Below are 24,860 nucleotides of genomic sequence, written 5' to 3' on the forward strand. Positions count from 1 at the left end.
CCACGACCATTATGATCTGCTGCCGATCACTGTTCAACTTCTGTAGCCTGACAACAGCGATGGAAAACGTTCTGCGTTGAATGTATTCTGCAGTAGAAGGGTGGGTCCAGCTAAAGGGCGGGTCTGCATTCCCGAAATAAAATAAAATACGCGTTGAGACCCAGGAGACCGAGGTGTTGGCCAAGATACGCCCTTAACCCCATGAATTTCTCCCACAACCCACACTGATGTCCGTGAATCGGAAATATCACGAGACGGAAACAATTCTACCTGACATGGATTAATTTCAATGAGAAAATATTTGCAACTCTGAGTGATACTTTCTCCAGCCGTCGTTAACAACCAAATAAAACCTTCTTTATTTTTTCTATACGAGCGCAGAACGAAGTTATTTGCTTCAGAACCAAATTAAATAGTGAAGGTGGCTGTCTTCTGGGTTGTGGCGTGTAGTCTCTGGTGCACGGTTCAACAACCCAGAAGACAGCGATCTTCAGACTCACCGCCGTGAAAACCTCAAATCCTACAAATCAAATATTGGTGGACCGTAAACACTCATTTATCAAATTGCGGTTTAATTTACATAATGTGTTAACAGTTGCGACTGTGAATCACTGCAGGCGAATACATCATCCAGTTCAACAACCAACAGCAACTCTGTTTCAAAAGAGAAATATACGACACCCACTCCACTCTCACTTCATTGCTCAGGATTAAAAATTTACCTTACCGAAAACAGAAGTCAGGCAAACTAATGACCTGAATGTTCATCACGACCACATTTAAAGTTCGTCAAATTAGGCCTCGATTACAGGCAGCGTATTACACGATACGAACGAGATGTTTGGCTTAAACAGCTCATCGTCCCTTTAGACTCTAGATTTGGTGTGTAGAATTATCGCCGAAAAGAAAAATATCCTGTGATATCGTCACACTTAACTGTAAATATGCGCAGAATTTAATAAACTGGGTTACGTATTGCGCAAATACGGTATGAAACAAACTGAAGTCTCTCTGCTGATGGATGAAATTAAATGCGAACATTTGTTCTCCGAACGTGGGAAATTCGATTATAAGCGGTCTGCCAAACACGCTGTTGTAGCACACGAAAAATACCACTACGGTTTAAAACGCTAAAGACGATTTGGCTTTTGCGTATATATATGTATGTACGACCAACTTGGTTTCTTTTATTCAACACACGCAAACATTCAGCTCGACTGTGATCCCGCGATTCATTGCTACTTTCTGCGTCTCTCACCCCCTCGCCGTCTCACAAACTGCACGCAACCCAAGGTCTCGGTCTCTCTCGCTCGCGCTGTTACTGTTAAATTGCGAATTTACGTCGTTTTGAATTCCTCGTATTTTATTGTTTATGACATTGCCCTTGGACAGCGTTATGGAATCAAAACGTGAATTTAAAATTTAATAATGAATCAAAAAATTTGTGAGGTAAAACACAACCTGACAAAATAATGATTGTAGATAAGTTGTGTAGTACTATGAGAGGATTATCAGTTAGCCATATATTTTGGCTGAAATTTTATTTTAAAACTTTCAGTCGATATTTTACTTTAAACCTCAACTTTCGAACAATACTTTACAAAATTACACAGTTTGCCCATAAATAAATATCGCTTTGACTTTCTACGACGGAGTCCCGTATCTCAATCCCGGACAACGCCGATTCGCCAAACGAGTAGGACAAGGGCTTCGTGTGAAATGGGTGAAGATGGAGGCAGCATATACTCACCAGAAACACCACGTTGAAGATATGCAACACATACTTGAGGAAGCTGACACTGTTACAGTCCGAGTCACGTGATTTCCTAGTCGCCATCTTGTGCTCTACCGTTCAAACATGGTCGACCTGCAACAAAGCGTTGAAGTGTAAATGAGGTCTACACTGAACCTTTCTGCTAGTGGAGAGAAAGACGATTATAATTTAAAACAAATATTTACATCGTGTACTACGAATATAAATCTTTCGTCTCCACCAAGAATTATCATACTCGGATAACTCAGGACGGGACGTGGCTGTCTTTGCGAACCCCAGCATCCAACGATGCACCAAGCTCGACGAGAAACATGAAATACTAATGAACTTCATGGAGCGGAGTCCTTCTTGAGAAGATGATAGTCGCTAAGCCATTCCAAAAAGTTCCCGAATGTTCATTGCCGTGTCCACAAGAGCCCGCCATCGGTACCTATCCTGGGCTAGACACATCCAGTCCAAAACCTCCAATTCCATTTCTTTAAAATCTATTGCAAAATTGTCCACATACACGCCACCATTTTCCACGTGGTCTTTCATTCAGGGTTACCAACAACAATTCTGAATGCATTTTTCCTTGTCCCACTGCGTGCTACATGCCATGTCCGTGTCATCCCCCTTAATTTGATGAACCATATAATACGTGATAAAGAGTACAAATGGCGAAGAAATCTATTTGTTATTACTGTTTGCTCCAAGGCAATAAATTTTGTCTTTTTATGTTCCTGAAAGGTTTACCGGATTGACGTGTGAGTATAATATTTGTTCAGATTATCTCCAAAATTCGACTTTGATTCTGATCTAATTGCACACTTAGTCTACTTACTTTTCAGTAACAATTTTCAACATTATATCTCAACCCACCGTTTACCCTCGTAGTAGACTCTTCTGCTGCAGTTCTGATATTTTCCCCAGTCCCAAGGATTCATGATGCCGAAATATGTGGTTGCTTTTACCTTCGGGTTAGCGGGGGCCCTAGTCTATAAAAGTTTGTTATAATTTTTGTACTGAACGTCCAGGTAGTATGACTACAACGATCTGAGGATGGCAAGATTACAAGAAACCGGCGATTTTACACCAATACAACGGGTAACCAGAACGTTAGGTGGCATTATACCACTGTCCCACCCGATCTCCTGTACTCCTACAAAGTCTCTGATTATTGTCTTACTAATGTTTTATAAAATCTTGACCAACACACACTCCTGACATTCATTATTCCAAATCTCATGTACATTTTCCGATGCTTATGTCGTCTCAAAGAATCCGCCTTGCAATGTTGGTTTCCTGGTTGCTCCTCGCCGAAATACCAGGATGACCCGCTTCGCGACTGTTCGCACACGACTGCTTACTTAAAATTTACAGCTACTATTCTCCACATGTGGAGTCATATGCCTGCATTCGCGACCTCCCGACTCAGGAACGTTCCATAATTCGCAGACAACACAGCACCTGTAATCTGATCGTTTGGTGTTCTCCTGCTTTAAACAAAAGTTCCCTGGTAATATGAGGGTATCTGAACCAATGAAACGATTAATAATTCGTAAGATTATCATCACCTGCACCACAATGTTTGAGAATCGAGTTTACAATACCCCCACCCTTCAATCTGTGGTCCATGTGGAGGTGACTCTTTGTACTACCTGTTCCAAAAACATTCAACGGCAGTGGAATTTTCCCTGTTGCGGGCTATAAATTCACTTGTCTTACGCCTGTATACGGTTATCAGTACTCTGTAAACACGGTTCCTTACACAAAAATTTTAACATCACAGAGTACAACACGTGTTGGTCAGAATGATTCAAACAAATGTACGTTGAACGGTCAATACTGTAGAAGTGTCTCGACATTTTTGAAAGAAGGTTACGTCTCAAAAATAATCCTACGAAATTTGTGATTAACAATAACGGTTAATTGCCTTATTTAGTCCCATACCTCACGAAAAGAAACTTCAAAGACTTTCATTGCCATTATACGTTTAAAATAATTATGGGTAATGTTCTGGTAACATCCGAAACTTCCTTTTGTTGTATTATTTTTACTACAATTCTCCTGACATCGTGGAATCAGGTGTACCATTCTTTGAGCGATTAAAGAATACAATTACGTGGACGCAACAAGTAGAAAACGTGGGAAGCAAAAGAGACAACGTGAAGAACTTGGCTACAAACATTGGAGAAAAAAAAACAGAATTATTACGACTTGAAGATATGGACTGGACTGAACTGTGTAAACGTTCAGAGTTATTTAGTGCGGGGGAATTTATATTGGCAGATCCTACGACACAGCTGCCATGCTGTGATGTTGGAGGAGGAAATAGCAGCTCACAGTTCAACGAGTAAACAGTGCCCTCTTGTGAAACTCTGAAACAGAACGCGCGTCCTATATTTCGGACGGCGCTCAACAGTCATCTGTTTGCTCCCAAATTAAACACGCGCCCTTTCATTGCAACACAGCTGGGAGAAAGAACGACTCAAGGGACATGAGCTGAATGAATAAGGACCTATAATGTTACGGTAACTTCCCACGTGACCAACAATCATCCACATCTTCTTCGACACTGTAAGTTGATTTAAACACGGATTATTTTATAATATTTAGTGTCGAAGACAGTTGAATCAGTGTCGTCATATAACACAGGAGCCGATCTGTCCATCCAAGTCCTACAGAAACAGTGGAAACTGTTGATTACTGATTTTTCTTTCCAATGCAGGCAAAATCCCTTCTGAAGCAGCAGCAGTTTTCAATATCTGTATGCGTTTGGTGACAATCCCGACAAAATGGCAACATTGCATTCGTCATGGCTACTCAATCTGCAGCTGGTAACGCTCCTGAGTCGTCTACAAAGCGAACAGTCTAGCTGTGCCTGTGGGTGACATCACGTATAATTGCCTTATCAAACCTTTATCGTACTCCCATTTTTTTATTTTCAAATTGCTGGTCTCCGTCATTACGTAAACCTACCAGTGGTTCCCAAACTATTTGCTTTCCGAAGCGATTACGGAACAGCTAAGAATCAATTTCTTATACCGTCATTCTAACTGGGAACAATATTACTAGAGGAAAATATGTCAGAATAATCCGAACAAATAATAGTAATAAAAAGTCATTATTAAATAACTTGTAGCATTCGTCGCCAAATTTCATGCTTCGAGGTCACAGAAAAATGGTACAACACAAACAGCAGATACAAGGTGAGTGAGTGGGGCCCGGAACTCGCAGCGCAGCAAATCTTGCAATGATGTACAAATGATTCAGAGCCGCGCGCTAAGGGGCCGGAGCGATTAATTTCTTCCATGGCCTTGAACAATGCTTATCTGGTGACGGCTACTGGAGCAACGGCGAAATATAAATTAATTTAAAAATAAATAAGATGGGCCCAACCAAATTTAATATGATCTACGAACCTGACGACGACAGCAAAGACGTCTCACATTTGACTACAGACTACAGGCATACCTCGGAGATATTGCGGGTTCGGTTCCAGACCACCGCAATAAAGCAAGTCACACGAATTTTTTGGTTTCCCAGTGCATATAAAAGTTATGTTTACACTGCACTGTAGTCTATTAAGTGTCTAAAAAACATTGCGTGAATTACCAAAATGTGACACAGAGACACGAAGTGAGCACATGCTGTTGGAAAAATGGCGCCGATAGACTTGCTCGACGCAGGGTTGCCAGAAACTTTGAATTTGTAAAAAAAAAACGCAATATATGCGAAGCGCAATAAAGCGAGGTATGCCTGTATACATTTAGGGCGATAGAAAATACAGTTTCTTTATGTTGGAGCGGAGCTGGTAAATTCGGCATCCGAGAGACAAACAAGGATAAAATTCTATCTACTAGGTTTTTTTCTGCGATTTAAAACTGCTGAGGTCTAGAGGCACAGCTACACTGAACGCTTTGTACTACTTATCACGAACAGAACTCTGACAAGCGTGGGTGGATCTGTAATGACGTCAACTGTTGGACAATAAAACAGCGGGCAGGTGTGCAACAGTGGGGCAAGGGACACGACTTGACATGTCAGCAAGGTCACATTGCAGGCGCGCGAGACCATAGCAGAACTACTCCATACATTCCCTGAATTCGTTAGTATCGTCAGACTGTGCCAATCCATACTAGTTAGTGACTGTACTGGAGTTATTTATCCGAGCGTGGAACCAGCTACAGAATGGGTGGGTGGAGATTTATCACAGAGCACCAACACGTCCTTACAGACAGGTGACTGGACACACGTTGACACAGGGAAATGGTGGGCGGTTATGAACCTTCGTGTTCTTTAAATAGTGGATAATTCCTTGATTAATGAGCGACTTTTCGCTACTGTACTTCGTGGAACAAATTAATTTCACCCTAATGGTTAAACTAGACAGAGGAGAAGTAGAAATATGAATGTTGAAAAGATGATCGTGGCCTATTTCAATGTACGTGCCAGTATGCACCTGAATACTTCGAAAAACCTCACTCAGGGCAGTCTTTCAGCGGATAGGCGCCAAGGACCTGCCGAATACAAGGGCCCGCCTCTGGTCTCTACCCTGAGCCAGATGAATCTAGTTCATACCACCCCATCCTATTTCTGTATGATACATTTTAATATTATGCTACCACCTACGTCTAGGTCTTCCCAGTGGTCTCTTTCCTTCTGGTTTGCCTACCAAGAGCCTGTATGCATTTATCTTCTCTTCCATGCGGGCTACATGCCTTGCCCATCTCATCTTCTTTGGTTTAATCAGGAAAATTATATTGGGCGAGGAGTACAACAAACGAAGCTTCTCTTTATGCAACTTCTCCGTCTTCCTAGTATTGAATTCTTCTTGGGTCCAAATATTCTCCTCACATCCTGTTCTCAAACACCGTCATTCTACGTTTCTCCCTTAGTATCAAAGACCAAGTTTCGCACTCATACAAAACTACAGGTAAAATGATAGTTTTGTATATTTTAATTTTCGAGTTTTTAGACAGCAAACGAGAAGACAGAAGGTTCTGATCTGAACAGTGGTAGGCATTACCCGAATTTAATCTGCTCTTAATTTCCACATGACTCAAATTTTGATCTGTTACCGTAGCTCCCAAATATCTGAAATTTGCCACAATGTTCAAAGGATCCATTTGCTATCCTTTTGTTACGACTTTGCCCTGCATTCTGGTGACGAGACATCAACATATACGTGATTTTATTTGTGTTTACTTTGTACCAACCTCCTTTCTAGCATCAATTAGAGATTCTGTATTTTTCTTTATGGTATTTATATTATCTCCCAATAGATTTACATCATCAGCACAGACCGGAAGCTGATGTGTCCCATTGAATTTCAGTCTCATCTGGTTTTTTCGACATTCCCAATTGCTTATTCAGTACTTGTGGGTTATCGGGACACATCGCTTTAAAAATATGTTAGGTTAGGTTAATGTGTGTGGATAAATGACACATACTTGAAAGTTATTATATTTTATTTCAATAAATGGCAGCTAACCTAACCTAACCTACTTTTAAAGCGATGTGTCCTGATAACCCACAAGTACCGCTTATTCTAAAGCGAAGTTAAAAAGCAATGGTGATAAAGCATCTCCTTTTTTAGACTATCATGAACAGGAAACTTGTCAGACAAATGTTTACTTGTACGGACTTTACTATTGGTTTCACTTAAATACATTTTAATAAGCCCAATTAGTTTTCATGGGTACACCAGACTCAATGAGAATATTGTATAATACTTCATTTCTAACTGAATCATAGACATTCTTGAAGTCTATGAATAGCTTATGTACTGCCTAGTTTTAATACCTTTCTTCTCTATTATCTGACGAACACAAAAAATCTTCTCAATAGTTGACCTATTACGTCAAAAGCCACAATGATGATCCCCAATAATTTCTTCTGGGCATGGGCTTAACATTGAGGGAAGGATGTACAAAATTATGTATAAAATTGATAACAGTTAGGATGAGTCGTCACTCACCGCGAAATCTTGCGCATGCGCGTATATCGAATTCCTAGCAGGGATTTTCTCCTGATCTGTGGACTGTAGTATATACTTTTTCCTTTGGGTCACAGTGAAGAACTAACCCATTTCTTACAGTTGAACTGCGATGTAAAATGTTTGAAAAACACTGGTTTACGAATCGTAACAATATAAAGAGCCATGCCAGTTCCTAAATTGTGATGAACTTAAAACAATGAAGTTTTTTGTATTAAAGTTAGAGATATTGAGATTGGGAGATTCGGAAAACGAGAAATCCACACATGAAATATGTTGCAATTCTGTGTTGACAAGCAAACTTACGCGCAACATTCGTGAGTTGTTTTGCTGTGACCTATATTCCACCGCACAGAAACATCAGAAGACCTCTTATCATCTCGGGAACCGATAAGCCACAGGGTGATGCATAACTTATTTACTGTCGCCGATATTATGGTAACGGCGGATGGTTTGATTTTGAAAACGAAAACCAGAGAAAATGAAGCAATCCGAGAAGCTGACAGTTGTTCAGATGACCAAGAAATCTTTCAGCTTTTTATGGAAACTCAACATTAATTATTTAGATCACAAGAACACCCTACCGGACCTTATTTTAAGATAGTTTAATCCTGTAAGCAAAGTGGTATGCATACGCACCACCTTCTGGAAACGCTTTGCATTTTGTACACAATAACTTTTGTGGGATTTATATCATTCTCAGAGTAAACAACTATTATTTCTCAAAAAAGCTCAAAGCAACTAATATTTTTTATGGACAAAAGTTGTCTTTGAGGTATGTGTTACAACTACCATTTAACTCGCCCTCCACAATTTAATCGACGTAATATTAAGTAAACAGTAAAAATTACCAAGCTCTTAATTTTTTTCTCCAGAATGTCCGGTACACATCAATCAAAGGTATGAATGAGAGTATTGCACAGAAATATGAAAATTTAAACGCAGCAATGTGTTAAATTTCTTTATCAAAATCAGTCATTAATGAGCTAATTGGCACTGATTTTACTTGAGTAATAATTCAATATAAAGCTTAAACCCTGTTATTACAGTAAACATTTCCGGTCCTCAAGGCGGTGCATATGAAGAAGGCTGTCTTGTGGGCAAGAGCCCACAAGAGGACCCTCTTCTTCCTTTCAAGTGTCCTCCATTGAATTCTCACAGCGATGGTTACTGCAAATACGGATGACATCAAGACGTGCTTTCTCAAATTAGGTGATTATTTTTTGTTACACAGGGCGACATTACAAAAATGCACGCAGGCGGCAAAACGCACCCTTCTTGCAAAGCAGACATCCTCTTAGACAGTCAACAAATTTAATGTATTTTATGGAACATCTGGCATAATAAGCAAAATTATCGATAAAATATGCAAAGGGTTATAAAAATTAACATCCGATGTAAGTTTAAAGGAAACAAACATACAAAAATTAATTATGGTTAAGGTAACAGTGATATATCCACCACTGTGTATAAAGTCTCCCAAACAGTGGAGAAAAACATATATTTGCATTGCAATGGAAACTAATTTAAATTCTGGTAGTAACATTCATCCTGGACAAACATCGATTGCCAAAGAGTGAACGAACCTGAAGAAGTTTAGACGACACATCCAAGTTGAAAGGGGAATATGAAAAGAAAAGAAAGATAATTTTCCGTATTGCACTGTGAGATTTTACTTGAGGTGTTCTTTGGCACGTTGAAATTTTTCAGCCTTAAGAAGGGAGTCGTCTTCTAACTTACCGCCTTGAGGACTTCAAATCCTACTTAAGTAATCTTCCACATAAAGCATTCTATCTACTTTTATAAAATTTTGGTGAGGTTTATACCAACATAGGCGATTAAATAATTGTGTAAATCGGAGCAAATGTTAAGAAAGTTACATATTCTACTTCTTAAGAAATTTGTTACCGATTCATTCAACTCTCCTCTTACACCCCATTTCTCACGTCAAAATGTTTTTAGCACACCAAATCAACATTCTTTCCCAGTGCTCAGAGGTTAGCATGTGTCGTTATTTTCACAATGGGGTGAAACTTGTCTATATAACGGATCCATTCTTCATCCCGCTGATGACACGAGTGAATATCGGGTAGAGGCGGAATGATGCCGTCAGGGGAAAACCTAAGGACTCGGAGAAACGTCTGTCTCAGGGCCACTTTGTCCACGAACCCGGTCCTCCGGCATTGAGAAGCCGGCAACGAACTGCCTAAGCTATGGCATGGGCTGATCCACATTTAAACACGTAAAGAAACAAATTCGCGAAACAGACAGGCACGCGATGATAGAAAATTTTAAAAAGCCGACGACGTTAAGAAGTTAAATTCAGTTTGTTTTGGAGCCATATTTATAAATATACAAAAAAATTAAGGAGAATACATTTCATTGGCAGCAGCGAATCCTGGTCCAGAAGTAATCTCGCGATAAAATCAATATTAATCGTACTAAATCCTGTCAATAATCGTACCACTATACTAAAGCATTTTCATTTAAATACATTTCTTTATTTTAGAATGCTGCATAAACAGAAAAGAGACCAATTAAAATCAGGGACGTAGCAGATGCAACAAAATAACAATAAATTCCTTACAATAAAGATTAAATAATTATGCAACACAAAGGAAATCTAAAGAACAAAGAAAACTAGCACAAGATTTTACTTTAAAATATGCTGAAGCATAACCAAATTGTCAACATCTTTACATATAGTATTTGAGGCTGATGCACATCTAACGGACGGACAACCTTTTTCGTGACGATTCAACAGTAAACAGCGGAAAATCTCTAAAATATAAAACGAATGTCAACATTTTTCGAACAAGGAAAGACATTATGACTATATATCCATCGTAAACATTAACAAGAAGGACGCCGTTAGGTGGCGTCTCTTGGTGCTTGTTACACGATGCTAAAAAACTTCCACTTATTAATAGAAGTAATAACATGCCGCTGTTGTGTTATGTAGTAAATGATTTATTTTATAAATTCCCCAATGTTAGTGGTCTGATGGCGCAATGCGTTAGCCCACTGTCCACTGGGCGTAAATTTCATACTCAGAGTACAACTAAAAGTGTCTGCTAAAAACAATGGCAAGTCTGTTCTCTTTTACCGTGGGTAGGGCCACGTTTCCAGCGAATAATTCCTCGGAATTCAATTCCCCGAAGGTCTTGCGCTGTGAACTTTAATCGATTAGTGTGAAACGGACAACATTTAGCCGATAACACAAGAGCGACAGAATCCGAATCCGGTCCGAAGCCAGCAACTGACCCGAAAAGCTACAAGATTTCGCTCATTATCTCAGCTGCAGCGCGCAGTTTATTATATTTCTCACATCTTTGAAACTGCAGTCTCCATCCAAAGAAATGGAGAGACCACCAGTAACAATTTCATAATTACGAATAGAAAGTTTGGAGCTTTGTCTCTGCAATTAACAACGTAATGAACTGGATTCACAACAAAAGATGGTAACAGCTACGCCCCGACAAATTAATTACCAGACGCAGTTTCAATGAAAGAAAAGTTTCTAATGAGAAGATTACGGAGTCCTGTAGTAGGCAAGTCGTAAAGCTTTTTACAACACATCTTGTAGGCTGCTACAGGGATAATACTGCCTTGTTCTCGTTTTGCGATATCGAATTTCTAGTTGCTAGCAACAGCACTGCACTGGTCCGCACTTAAAATGCTGGATGGGCAATACTGGGTCCAGAACTCATCGCTGCATCCAACTTACAATTAATATCCACTTACTCTAAAACAAATAAAAATACAGGCATACCTCGGAGATATTGCGGGTTCGGTTCCAGACCACCGAAATAAAGTTTCCCAGTGCATATAAAAGTGATGTTTACACTGCACTGTAGTCTATTAAGTGTCTAAAAAACATTGCGAGAATTACCAAAATGTGACACAGAGACACGAAGTGAGCTCATGCTGTTGTAAAAATGGCGCCGATGAACTTTCTCGACGCAGGGTTGCCACACACCTTCAATTTGTAACAAACGCAATATCTGCCGAGCGTAATAAAACGAGGTGTGCCTCTACAAATACGTACTTCACACAATAAAGCCTCTTTTTGGTTCCTACTCGAAAAACACCAACGCGAACCATAAAATAGTCACATTTTAAGGTACATTTATCCTACGTAAAACAAGCGAAGATTGCCGTAATTATACAGATCCGAAATACAGGTCAACAATGTACCAATTACAGCAGATTTTGGCGGAAGGATATCACTTACTGGGTGGTATTTTACATCCGGTTTAAAGTGTAAGAGTTTATAGAGAACGGCAGATGTGAGATTCAAGGTTTTCACAGCGGCGAGGATTAAGATGGCTGTCCTTTTTAGTAGTTTGCGCCGTGTAGTCTGGTAGAAGTTCCCAACGTTTCAAAGATGTTTGCTTGCCTCCGTCACCAAAGCGGGGACTTTCGCGACTGCGTCAAATGGCACGATGATTACGAGAAATCAAATGGAGTTGTGGTCTATTTCGAAATGTTGGGCTTTCCCAAATTTATCTGTAGGGGCCGAAGAAATCCACGAAAATGCCCAGGATAGTCCGTTACTTCAAAAATAAGAGTTCTCTTTAAAAAAATGTCATCTGGGTGAAAACGTTCGAGTAAAACATAATTCACCGATGAATGTTTCCAGTTACGATGAGAACTGGCCGGATCACTTCACGTGATTCCAGTAAGAACAAATATTTTCAAGTGAAACATTTTTCGATAAGCGAATTCAATGCAGCGTCTCTAATAATGATTGGTCCTCTCAACGAAAGATTTGAAGTAAACGAACCGCAAGTTCAATAAGGGAAGTAAAATAGCGCAAGACGAGTCTGAAAATCTTTTAAATTTTGACAGATTTGCAAAAGCATTTGTCACCAACGTCAAGACCGTGGATGAGCTGATCTATCATCGTGAAAAGCGACAACCAAACTTTTCAGTTCGCGGAGCACATGGACACCCCTCTGCATTGTGCGGAACACTGTAAAAAAACTGATTTTCATGTCATCATTCGAACCAGGAACATTAGGGCAGCAACCGCAAACGTGACGTGATTGTATAAAGGTAAAAATTTCTAAAATAAAAAAATTCAATTAATTTATTAATGTGCTTAAAAAGGGCTGAATATCCAATTATAAGTAAGCACAAAATAAAATATTAATAACAGAAAAAATATACTGGAGAAAGAATAATAAATTATGAGATGGCTGTCTTCTGGGTTGTAGCGCCGTGTAGCCAACTTTTTCCAGACTACACGACGTTAAAACCCAGAAGGCAGCCATCTTCGTACTCAATTCTACAAAGAACAAATTTATCCGCAAGCAGCCTAATAGCTGTTCAGTTGTTCAAACACTGACGTATGCCGAAGAATATTCCCACTGCGGAATAAGACACTCCTTGTGTTTGTCAATTCAAATGCATGGGAGCGCCACACTCGACAAACCAGAAACTGGGAACGCTGCGCGTATCGTCTGCGTAATTTCCTTTCTACCTTGTTTCTTGTCGGAAGAGCTCATTCATTCGCCTGTCTTTCAATACAATGAGGATACTAGTCGGCGCCTCAGTGCTTATAACAGAGCTGTAAATCTAAAGAGAGTGATGTCGAAGCGCAAGAGTGGTTGTGAACCGCCATCTTAAATGCGTCTCCACAGGAAAAAGAGTATCACAAATGTCACCCCTTTCTTCAGAGAAGAAAACAAAGTTTTGCAATAATACAAAACAACAAGCAAATGTCTCCATTGATATCAGAACGAGCCCTTCCCCTCATCGGAACCTTAACGTCTGTCTACGATTTCCATTGACTGCCCGTTATATACAGTACTTGCAAGCGGTAAATATACGAATGTGTGAACTTGCATCAGGCGAGACTCGAACTCGCTACCACGAGGGCTAAACACTATACTGGCTGTATTCTTTTGAGCTTCGACCTGTGAAAGAAACCCTTTCCTGTTCCCAGGGTAAGTTTATTTATATGACCACATGACCCGGCCACCCCGTAAGAAGAAAAGACAGGATTGGAGCATCTGATTGCATATAGCTTAGTTTCAGTTCACTGTCTCAGCCCGACAGGCGTTCTCGGCTAACTCGACATCTGCACAGTTGGTCAAATGACCCTATCGTTGAACACGAAGGCTCATCTCCCTGACGACTACTGTCTTCTGCGCCGTGCAGTCTGGTCATCGCCCTGATGATGGCGGTTGCAAGGACCTCTGGTAAGCCTCTACCACAGAAGACAGCCATCTTCTCACTCACTTCAAGGTTTTCTACACGCACTTCTGAATTCTCGAAGCGTGCTGCATGCCTGGTCTAGCTGATCGTCACTCCTTTAAAATCACAAAAAATATTAGCCACGGAGGCTCGAGTTCACTTCCAGAGCAGTCCATGTCGGATTTATGGAGTACCGCGTGGTAATGTGACAGTTTTCCCGCTGTCTTTCGTATTTCACTCCTGCTCCATATTCACTCATGAGGGAAGGACCTTGGGTCCGTTAGCGGCTGCAGTTCCACAGAAACGCGAACTACGACAACAGCTGAAATTACTACCCTACCTCCTTCCTCTACTGTCAAGTGTTCGCACAGTTCCTTTTGCTGGGACCGGTTTCTGCGCGTTGGAATGCTGACGACTGACTCTACCTGCGCAGGTACGTAACCTTGCGATTTGCGCAACACATCAAGTACACAGCTGAACAATCGCCTACCGCACAAGAGAACAGACCGGAATCGCCTGGTAAATTCAATCGAAGAGAGAATAAGTTAGCGGTTTGCAAAAAGAAATGCCAATTTATATGACGCATCAGAGCAATTCATAACAATGTCTCACCAATTTTTACACTGACAACGTAACTTTATGCCAGAAAAAATGACGCTGACCGTATCTACGAAGCAGACTTGGCAACGAGGTTTCTAGCTGGCTTCTTATTACTCATCTCTGACCTATTCTTATTGTGGTATGACGAACGCCATCGGAAATACACTACATCGAGGGTGTTGTTTTGTTACGGAATAATGTAAGCCTGAAATTAACAGATGCAGTTTACACAAGTGATCTTTACAGAGATATGGCGAATCTAAGCAGTCGTACACATGAATAGCCTATGAGTACTTAATGTTAGAACCAGATCAGAGCACTTGGACGACTTCGATGGACTCAGGTACCTGTTTAAAAGTCGTCGTGATCATGGATGCAGCAAGGACCTCTGGAACGTTGGTAAACTTCTACCAGACTACACGGCGCAACAATCCTGAAGACAGCCACCTTCGAAAATGTGAAAACCTCAAATCCTAAATGTTTAAAAATCTTTCAAATCTCTGTAAGCGGATTCATATCACATGGCAAATATAACTGTTATATCTCACACACCCGATGTCACAAATGTTCACAAAGAGAGAACAACACACGGAAGCTATACAGGGGTTGCTTATTCGTTGACACTACGAGTATAAACTCTATTCTTCCATTAGTGCACAACACTTCAAAATACGCAGGTATGTGTTCACGCCCATTGCGATGGTAACCAGCTCACAAAAATACCAATCACTGTTTGTATTTAAGGTAGATTTGTCTTCAATTTTTGTCCCGCAAATTATATATGACGCATTTTTAAATATTATTTTCAATTCGATAACATTAATGCATGGTAGGACGTCGTGATCTGTATTTCATGTGTGTCTGCATTTTAAATGCTCTCAGGGTACGTTGTTCGCGTCTTATCTGAAGACGGAGAGACATTCAGTCAGCGAAACGTAGCGACTTCGTAACAAAATCCCTTCATGTAGCCTTTGACAGAAATTAAAATGGCTTCAGAACGAGTTTGAGCCCTGTCAATTGCGGACGGACGTGACAAAGCTGATAACATTCCAGTTTTCTATACGCACCTAATACAAAGTCTTCACAACGAATATGGCTTAATTTCAATTTAAAACATTATTTGTACGCCTTGCAGTTCCGATGGCGCTAAAGTTTGAAAGTTACAAACGATGGGTCCTATGAATGAGAGACATGCAAATTTGTCAGAGCGCAGGCCACACTGCAAATTATGAAATTCAATTCGGAGGGTTTGTAAACAGCGGTAATATTATGCATTATTAATGTTTCAATTACTTTATTTATAATAAATAAATTAATCTATCCACTAGTACAAGGACATTTTAAACTAGTCGCCAGAAGTGTTCGGTTTAATATTAAGACATGGAACAATTAATTCAGATTGAATTTCCTCAATTTTAATTTCGACTGCTCCATAATTTAAAAAAACAGTTGCTCAGGAACGCAATTTTGCAGTCAGTCTGAAAAATAAATTAGGGGCATTGCTTTGAGGGACACATTACAAAAGTGAAAACATTAGATTACATTAAAACATTAAAGAATCTCTTTAAGAATGAATGACACAATGAATTTGTTGCATTCATAACTATAAATCAGCTGTATTGAATGAACTGAACATGTTACTTCAGGTTCTGAAGGCAGCGTTTATGAAGACTCTTCTGTGTTGTTGCGCCATGTAGTCTAGTATAAGCTGGGAATCCCACGTATTTCCGCCAGCGACCCTTGGTGGTCGGGTGTTGAAATACCTTCTTCCACAGCAAGAATGCCCGAGACCAATCAAAATGCCCATAGTTTTAGAGCAGTCAAGGTAAGGCCGCGTACACACTCACTCGAAATTATTGTCACTGGCCAACTGTTACGGATTCGAGGTTAAGGCGAAGTAGTTGACTGGTGCTTAACTAAGTACCACGTCATGCAGACGTATTGGGGCGTGGAGTTAGAGCACCACATATTCTTAACCTCAGTAATGGAGTTGAGGGCCAGACATATGGTCCGAGGGTCGTAAGTTGAAATGCCTGATATAAACAACTCAATATAATTCATGCAGACAACGGTCCGGCGAAATACACGGGACAATGAAAATTTAACACAGACATCAAATTTGTCATAGTAACTTCAGTAACAGCAATTACTTCCTTCAAGAGTTCGAACCAACTCCTAATTAAACATTAATACAGACTGAACAGCACAGGGGGGTCGAGTCCACCGTGGGCCACTCGACCCCGCAGGCTACATGTGGATGTAACTGACTAGAAGGACGTTTTGAAAGATCAGCAGTCAAGGTATGAATAAATGGTTTTTACCCGTTTAGGATAGTTGGCCATTGTCTCAAAGGCTTTGGCCACATCCAGGAATGCCGTGCCGTTTATAGACACTTCTTGACTTTCGGCGTGGCGGGCCAGCTGCAGCTGCTGTCGGGAACCGAACCCAAACTGCTCCTCACGCAGGAACCCACGCTCGCTTACCTCCCATGGGGCCCTAGCGGGTAGGATCTTCTCGAACAGCTTACCAGCAGTGTCAAGGAGACTGATGGGGCTATAGGAAGAGTTTCGCACCCAAGACACCAACCACTGCTGGCACCGTTACACAAAATCGCGAACTCCAACTCACATTATTACCTTTTGTTGTTGTGTTGTTCTCCTTCTATTTTTGGGCACTTATCACATCCTATTTTACATTATTTCCTTATTTTTTATTAATTTAGGCCCCCCTTTCAAATTTTGGCAACCTGGACGACTTCCTAGTTTGCTTAGCGATTAAACTGTGCGTAGGGGACGATGAATTCTGAACACCCTGTGGATCACCCTCCTAAAAGTGCGAATCTTCCTCCAAAGAATATCGGGGGGGGGGGGGGGCACAGCACTTAAGCCCACCCATTGCGCCCACAACGGCTTCTTAATTATCTGTGTGACTCATGTGGGCAGGGCTACCAACTAAAGCCCGCGTAGAAAAATTATGCTCTACGTTGATCTGATATTAATATACGAATTAAAATTAGAAAGTGGGAGATGGATGAGGTACGGGATTCGGTTTCATTGGCATTTGACTGTGTATCGACTCCATTTTCTAGATATCTGGAGACACCCACCTCCTTGCATCCTGGCTGACCCGTACACTTGGCCCACGTTCATATCAAAAGCACTAAGCTTACGCTCAATTAAAGCGTCTGTTTCGAGACAGACACGGACGTCACTCTTTATCAGATTGCATTTATAAATTTTGGTACAAATATTATCATTTCAAAAAATTGTAATATTTTAAGAACACGAGAGGTTCGATACGAACCAAATGAATTCGGCATTACAAAACATTGGTGGGACAACACACGCTGCTTGACTTCCCGATAATTGTGGCTTTTGTAAGAACGAATACAACGGCCCGGAAACAATAGCTTCAGAATGTGGGATCGGAGACGGAATGACAAAGAGCGATAGGCGTGACAAAAGGCTTGCAACCCACAGCTGGCAATTCGACGCTGTGCGGTTCGCTTACCTAAAATGAAGTCCCACGCCTTGTGACGAGGTTGAAAATAGCACAGGTTATGAGTGTGGACTTCTAGTGTCTGATTGTGAGTGTGACGATAAATGTCAGGTAGTCTACTCGCTCATTCCCTTTGAACTGTTTTCCAAGAACATTACCTACAGAGACTCAAAATATTCAGATTTCCATACCTCATAACCTCATTCTACGACTTGGATCGTTCCAATGTAACCGTGTCCCCCCGCTCGACCCACAAGATGAAAGACCTTGTCGGCTATCCGCGAGTGTTTGTTTACACAACAAGCCCCATTCAAAGCTACTCTCCAAATCTGGAGATCGTCTGTACCCGGAACCTGATGACGCGACATGTCTTGCTGACCAGGGACCCACATTGCACCGAATGTACACGAGCGACAAAACCCACGATAATAACAAACAAGACGAGGAAGGAGCAGTTATCTGGCAACCCACGTGTTTCCGAACGGAGAACGAAACTGAAGCTGATCGATTCTGGAGCCCAGCCAGCCTACCATGTGGTGGATATCTGGAGTAAAAGCGGCTTTAGCTTGAAACTAATCACTCGGTGCCATCTTCAGCACGAATTCGTATTTCGTGGGTCTCTATTTATTGTTATCTCCGGCAGCAGACCATGTTCCTCGGTTTCTGCAGGTGAATCTTGGATAATACTTCCAAATAAAATACTAAAACTTCCTTCCCCAATTACTTTCTTATTCATAACCATCACATTTCTCACGCTACATAACCAACGCAATCGAGAAAGTGTTGTCAAACCAAGAAAGAAACGAACTGCACCATCTAGGAACTACATTAAAAAATGCATAGAACTTTACCTAAACGCCCTCCAGGGAAAACCACAGCACTCCAATGAACGTTGCATTTGCTTCGAATGAGGTATTTTACAATATAACCGTTATAAATTCACTTACAAAACTCATTCATTATACGTTGCCAAGTACATCTCGTCACTGTACTAAAGATAATTCTGTTCTGTTTACAGTTCAACATTACAACAAGAACTTAATATCGTGTTTGATTCACTTTTCACGAAAACACTTTTCGTTAACTTTTCAGATACGAATAAAATTTAATTAACCTGTAAATGAAATTAGTTGTTAGAAATATTAATACAAATTATGGTAAATTTATGAAAACCTGTTTTACTCACAGCTCCAACAGGCACTGAATGCGTCAGTCATTCCTTAGTTGGATTGCCACAAACCACACATCTTGACTTTCATTCATACCTTTTGTCAAAGAAGCAAACTTCGTTCTGCCAGCGAAGCGGGAATACAGTTGTCAAACTGCGTCACAGAACTATCTCACTTCTCACTTCAACTCCAACATTCTGCCAGTTACCTTCAGTAGCAAGGTTTAAACACGTACAAAGTTCCACAGTCAAAGCCACGGTACATAGTTCCATATTATCTCTCGTGGCGTCGCCACCATTGTAACACCAGTGCTGCACTATGGTAAGTAAATAGAGAACTACTACGTCTCAGTGACATCCTCGGTGGACCGATACAATAGTGGACTAGATTGCCTTCGTATTTCTTTTCCAGAACTGATTTATAATATTGTCGGCTGTTTTCTTAAAAAAATAAACAAATTTTAGTTTTTGTACACACTATGCGCTTTGCGTACAAAACTAATTTTGTAATCTATGCAATCGAGAGATTCAGATTTGTGAATTCAGTGCAGTAGAGGTTATTTTAAATGCCATAAGAACAGGAGAAACTTTCCATGGCCGTTGAAAACACCCCATGTACTGTACGGAGTTAAGAATGTCCCTGAGATGTAGGCTGTGGTAGGCACTGATGTTTTGCGCATGCGTAACCCTCCTATTCCTGAGTGGAAAACACTGGTATTTATTACAAAGCTGTTTGTTGCTTTCAGCAGCAACGTTATTAATTTTTTTATTATTAACGACTAACTATATCTTCAAGTGTTTTAAATTATTACCAATAACATTTACATCAAATTAAAATAAGAACGACGTTTTTCTTTCTCCTACTAGCGCAGCACGCGACTTCCAAGGCCACACATGTCCACGCCTGGTTCTAACAGTGATTTCTTACTTAACCCCTGGAGCTATGCCCCCCCCCCCCCCGTGCCTTATCCTCGGAAATCTATTTTGCGCCCTCACGGATGATGGGTTGGACCTCCACTGCTTTGCCATCAGTGACATTGTCCCCTTAGCATGGCTTTCGCTGTTTTGGACACCCCCGGGTGTCTACCATCTCAGGTCAGATCATCCAGGCCTCAGGAGGATCTGAACCACCCCTGAGGGTTTTTGTAATCCACGGGATTAAACCCCTTCAAGGCCTAGGAAGTTTGAAAGGGTCACATGCGGCCCGGAAATACGCCACTTCTAAGGCCGTGTTTGGAAGAGAACACAACGAAAGCATTGATTTAGTCGAATTTTTCCTGTAGGATTTGAGACTTTCACGGTCTGTGAGTTTGAAGATGTCTGGATGTCTTCTGGGTTGTTGCGCCGTGACGGCTTGTAGAAGTTTACCGACGTTTCACAGCCTGACGATGGAGACAGCAAGGACCTCTGAAACGTCTGTAAACTTCTACAAGATTACACGGCGCAACAACCCAGAAAACCGTATTTGGATTTTCTTTGTGTAATTCGTTGCAGAAATTCTACTCTCGACAAATTTTTCGAAAAAAAAGGACTAGACACAACAAGATGGCGTGACGCATGGACAGTGAAATATTACCACAAGAATAGTATTCGGAAATAATTTCCTGTTGGTGACAATGTCAACAGAAGAGCGAAGTTCTGAGAGAATGCATTTTAAAATCTATTCAAAGGCAATGTAGAAGGTACGATTTATTCGTAAATTATAGACAAGTATATCAAATTATTTCTGACGTTCCAGATAATCTATATACAGTACCTGAAAATATGTAAATCAACAGCATTTGTTCAAATTTTTATTATAAAGTCAATCAATTACAATAGGATCAGTCACTCTTACTGATTGAAAAAACGTTACAGATCGGAAGTACGTCATTGACCCATTTGCATTTGTTAGTGTCAGTAGCGTGTTGCTTAGTCCATGACTATTTGTTACATACAGATAGCGCCATTCATTACCATAGTCGGAAACGCGCATAGCCTCATAATAAAACAGTTCATCACAGTTTTAACACGCAAAGATTCTCACGTATAAAAAATACTAATATTTGCTCATAAGAGTATAGTTCCCCTAAACTTCTACAGACGATGAAAATGAAACGGATTCACACTTACATTTCATAGTTTCTTAATTCGATATCGACCCTTAATATGTACCATCTTAGTGACTAGTTATGGATTTTAAAACATTTATTTTAACCTTTTACTGGTTTCAATTTGATCAACACTATTTTAATTTGGTGATTAGCTTGATTCAGTGGCTGTTTCTAAAATTACGCGTGTCTTCTGTTTGGAGAGTGTATTTGGATTGTTCTGTGTTCCTATAAACTACACGGATATTTACGATTACCGAATACAATCTCGACTGTCTCTGGAAATGTAAAATAATACAGCTGTTTTTTTATTCTGATACGTGATGTCATGTAGTGTCTTAAATGTGATAAATTAATTGAGGAGTTAACTTAGAATAGCCCAATATCCCCTGCCCTTTAAATTCTACACGGTTCAATGTGTTTCTACGCAGTACATTTAGGTTTAATACGTTACTATACGCAAAGTTTATAATCTCTTAACTTAAGATTCATTGTATCTGTCTGACTAGAATTAGGATTCAGACTATGTGGATATGAAAGGGTGCAGGCATTCTGATTAACCAGAAACACCGACTAAATCAGGGCAGGTATAGTCTTTCGCATTTAGTAAAACGCTGGCATAAACAATTTCTCACGCTCCACGAATGGTCTCATGGAGAACATTCTGGGCTAGGAGCTTCAGCTTCTTTAAGAATCTGCTTACAACAGGTCTTCAGCTTGGTCACGGAGAGACGACGTCTAGGCAGCAGCTGAAAGTATAAGAAAAAAAGTCAATTTCCTGACAGAATAACGAGAGGTTTTCTGTCCTCAGCGACGCGTGGTTAGAGCACAAACTTACAAGCTACTGCTTAGAAATAATGCCTACATTTTTAATAAGAAACAAACCCATTTAGCGGTGTGAACAGATTTAGATTCTCCCAAGCTAATAGTGGTCTCTGAAGTACAGTCGTGAAGGTGTAATAGAGTATTAGGACGATGTCAGTACAAAATAAACAGGGTTCAGTAATTGAGTTTCTGACTGCGAAGATGGAGGAAGCTTTGCTAAAATGGAAGACATATTCAAAGAGTTCGTCCTGTAATGTAATTTCTTGTAAGACAATGACGTCAAGGCGACGGTGAAGATCTTCCGTCGAGACGCACAATTCTATCGAGACAGACTCATGTAACTTCCTGAAAGTTGACTGAATGTGTGGATCACAGAGGAGATTATTTTGAAAACTAATTGTGAAAAAGTACAAAGGAGAGGTGTCGGTTTATATTTTAGTGAAATATCTGTTCCCATAACACAGAAAAAAATACGAGGCATTATTTTCGGCGTACGTTGATTTGATGGCTAAAATTTGATTCAAAATATTTCTTATATTTTAAAATTATTATAAATGGAAATAGATCAGGATAATGTAATGCCAGGAAGATCAGTAACATTCCCAACTGAAGTCACTGTTTAATGGAAATTTTTATGAAGTCGGAAGATTTAATAATTTTATAAACATGTGCTTTTATCACTATTGCACTGAACAGTATCTAGACCTTCACTGGATACACCGTAAATTTAAGTCGGGACAATGCACCACCGTTTGTTTGTCAACAGAATGTATGAAAAGTCTCAGTACTTGGAAGAATGCGTTGTTTAAATATCAAACAAGGGTTAATTCATTGTTCAAAAGGAACACTGAAGCATAAGAGCATTATAAGAGATGAAAACTCTGAAAGATACTGAGTGTCAACAGAACTGACCTTCAACTACAGCAGGAGCAGCGCCATCAGCAAGCGGAGTTTCTTCTGCAGCTGGTGCCCCTTCCGCAGGGGTCGTTCCTTCAGCGGGTGGCGCACCTTCAGCTGGTGGAGCTCCTTCTGCAGGTGGCGCAACTTCAGCTGGTGGCGCTCCTTCAGCTGATGGTGCTCCTTCTGCAGGTGGCGCCCCTTCAGCTGGTGGCGCCCCTTCAGCTGGTGGCGCTCCTTCGGCTGGTGGCGCTCCTTCAGCTGGTGGCGCTCCTTCGGCTGGTGGCGCTCCTTCAGCTGGTGGCGCTCCTTCTGCGGGTGGCGCTCCTTCTACAGATGGAGCTCCTTCAGCTGGTGGCGCACCTTCGGCTGGTGGCGCTCCTTCGGCTGGTGGCGCTCCTTCAGCGGGTGGCGCTCCTTCAGCTGGTGGCGCCCCTTCAGCTGGTGGCGCCCCTTCAGCTGGTGGTACTCCTTCAGCTGGTGGAGATCCTTCAGTTGGTGGCGCTCCTTCAGCTGGTGGAGCTCCTTCAGCTGGTGGAGCTCCTTCAGTTGGTGGCGCTCCTTCGGCTGGTGGCGCTCCTTCGGCTGGTGGCGCTCCTTCAGCTGATGGTGCTCCTTCTGCAGGTGGCGCAACTTCAGCTGGTGGCGCCCCTTCAGCTGGTGGTACTCCTTCAGCTGGTGGCGCTCCTTCAGCTGGAGGCGCTCCTTCAGCCGGTGGCGCTCCTTCAGCGGGTGGCTCCTCCGTAGGAGTATCTTCTTCCTGTGGTCGCACAAGCAACAAGCCTTCAGGAACTTTCCGTTCGGTTTTTTTTGCAGCAGAATACGGGGCGATTTGAACCTGACATGTTAAGACAGCATGTCACAGCTTTATAGAAGTAGGCCTACAATATTTGGTAAAGACAACAAATTATGAATCTTCTTGTCATTTAACTCCTGAGTTATTCATTATTTTATCTGTGTTGGGTCGAATATTTTCCTCAGAGTAAAATATATCTCTAAGTTTCTTACAATTCTGCGTGACAGAAAATGTGCCACTCATACCGCGATGGGTACAACTATAGATTTTAATATTTTGTCCGAGACACGGAACACTTGAAGATAAAAGATTCTGGACGTAATGGCAACAAGTATTATCTGAATTTTAATCCAATCTGGTCTTAATATTTCGCACATAGCTTATTCTGATTTGTTACTCCCGTTCCTAAGCAGATATTGTATGTACTTTAGCTATAATTGCATGCTACTGTGAGCATGGGGTCGAGATATGAACACTATACACCATGCTTAATGTCAATTTATGAACGAGCGTCCTCACTAATTTTTAACAGATTTTCTATCTTCGTTTCTGGGACAGACTATTAATATTTTTACATAAGTAATAAATATCATTAGTTACGTTACTACCTGTCATGTCCCGTCACATTCAAATTTTTCCTGATTCTGTTAGAATTTCCTAAGAGTATAATAGTAAGTCTTAGATACGCGTTTACCTACGAGAACGTAATATGTTTTAAGATTTCAGGTTCTAAAACCGGCGAGTATGAAAGTAGCATGGGAACGAGCCACCCTAATGATATATGCAGCAAGCACCACTGAAACGTCCGTTCACTTCTACCGGGCTACATAGCGCAACAACCCAGATAACAGCCACGAAGTTGTAGTTTCTTGTCTATAAGTACCACCGATATCTCATTCTTCGTCTCTAGAATCCGACAAATGCAGAAAAAGTTGTCAATTAATGATCTATATTACACTGGAATTCAAGAAAATATTACCAAGTTTGTTGAGACTATGTATGAAACTAATAAAGAGTAAAATTCTTCAGTA

The 24,860-nt window shown here is 40.8% G+C and overlaps 2 protein-coding genes and 1 long non-coding RNA gene across 4 annotated transcripts in view; 2 read left to right on the forward strand and 1 right to left on the reverse strand.

Moving 5' to 3' along the window:
* Positions 1-19,477, reverse strand: part of LOC110834099 (CD151 antigen) — a 29,689-nt gene extending 10,212 nt beyond the window's left edge. Inside the window, exons 1-2 of one of the 2 annotated variants that reach the window (XM_022072929.2) lie at positions 19,319-19,477; positions 1,751-1,867 (exon numbers count right to left, since the gene is read on the reverse strand). In XM_022072929.2, the coding sequence (XP_021928621.1) occupies positions 1,751-1,837 (87 nt within the window). In that variant the 5' untranslated portion in view covers positions 1,838-1,867; positions 19,319-19,477. Of the gene's footprint in view, positions 1-1,750; positions 1,868-19,239 lie in introns of both variants that reach the window. The other variant, XM_022072938.2, reaches the window with a different exon arrangement.
* Positions 3,982-24,860, forward strand: LOC147872300 (uncharacterized). The gene is made up of 2 exons (XR_015537548.1): positions 3,982-4,333; positions 24,549-24,860. It is a non-coding gene; the product is annotated as an uncharacterized LOC147872300 (long non-coding RNA).
* Positions 23,048-24,860, forward strand: LOC147872301 (uncharacterized; the record flags this gene model as incomplete). The annotated part of the gene is made up of 1 exon (XM_087357605.1): positions 23,048-24,860. A coding segment is annotated over one exon (822 nt), but the record flags the coding sequence as incomplete, so codon positions are not given.

This window comes from Zootermopsis nevadensis, unplaced genomic scaffold (assembly GCF_977971745.1).
Source record: "Zootermopsis nevadensis isolate Lab colony 2312 unplaced genomic scaffold, Znev_1.0 Znev_ptg000028l, whole genome shotgun sequence".
In the NCBI taxonomy this organism is placed as follows: domain Eukaryota; kingdom Metazoa; phylum Arthropoda; class Insecta; order Blattodea; family Termopsidae; genus Zootermopsis; species Zootermopsis nevadensis.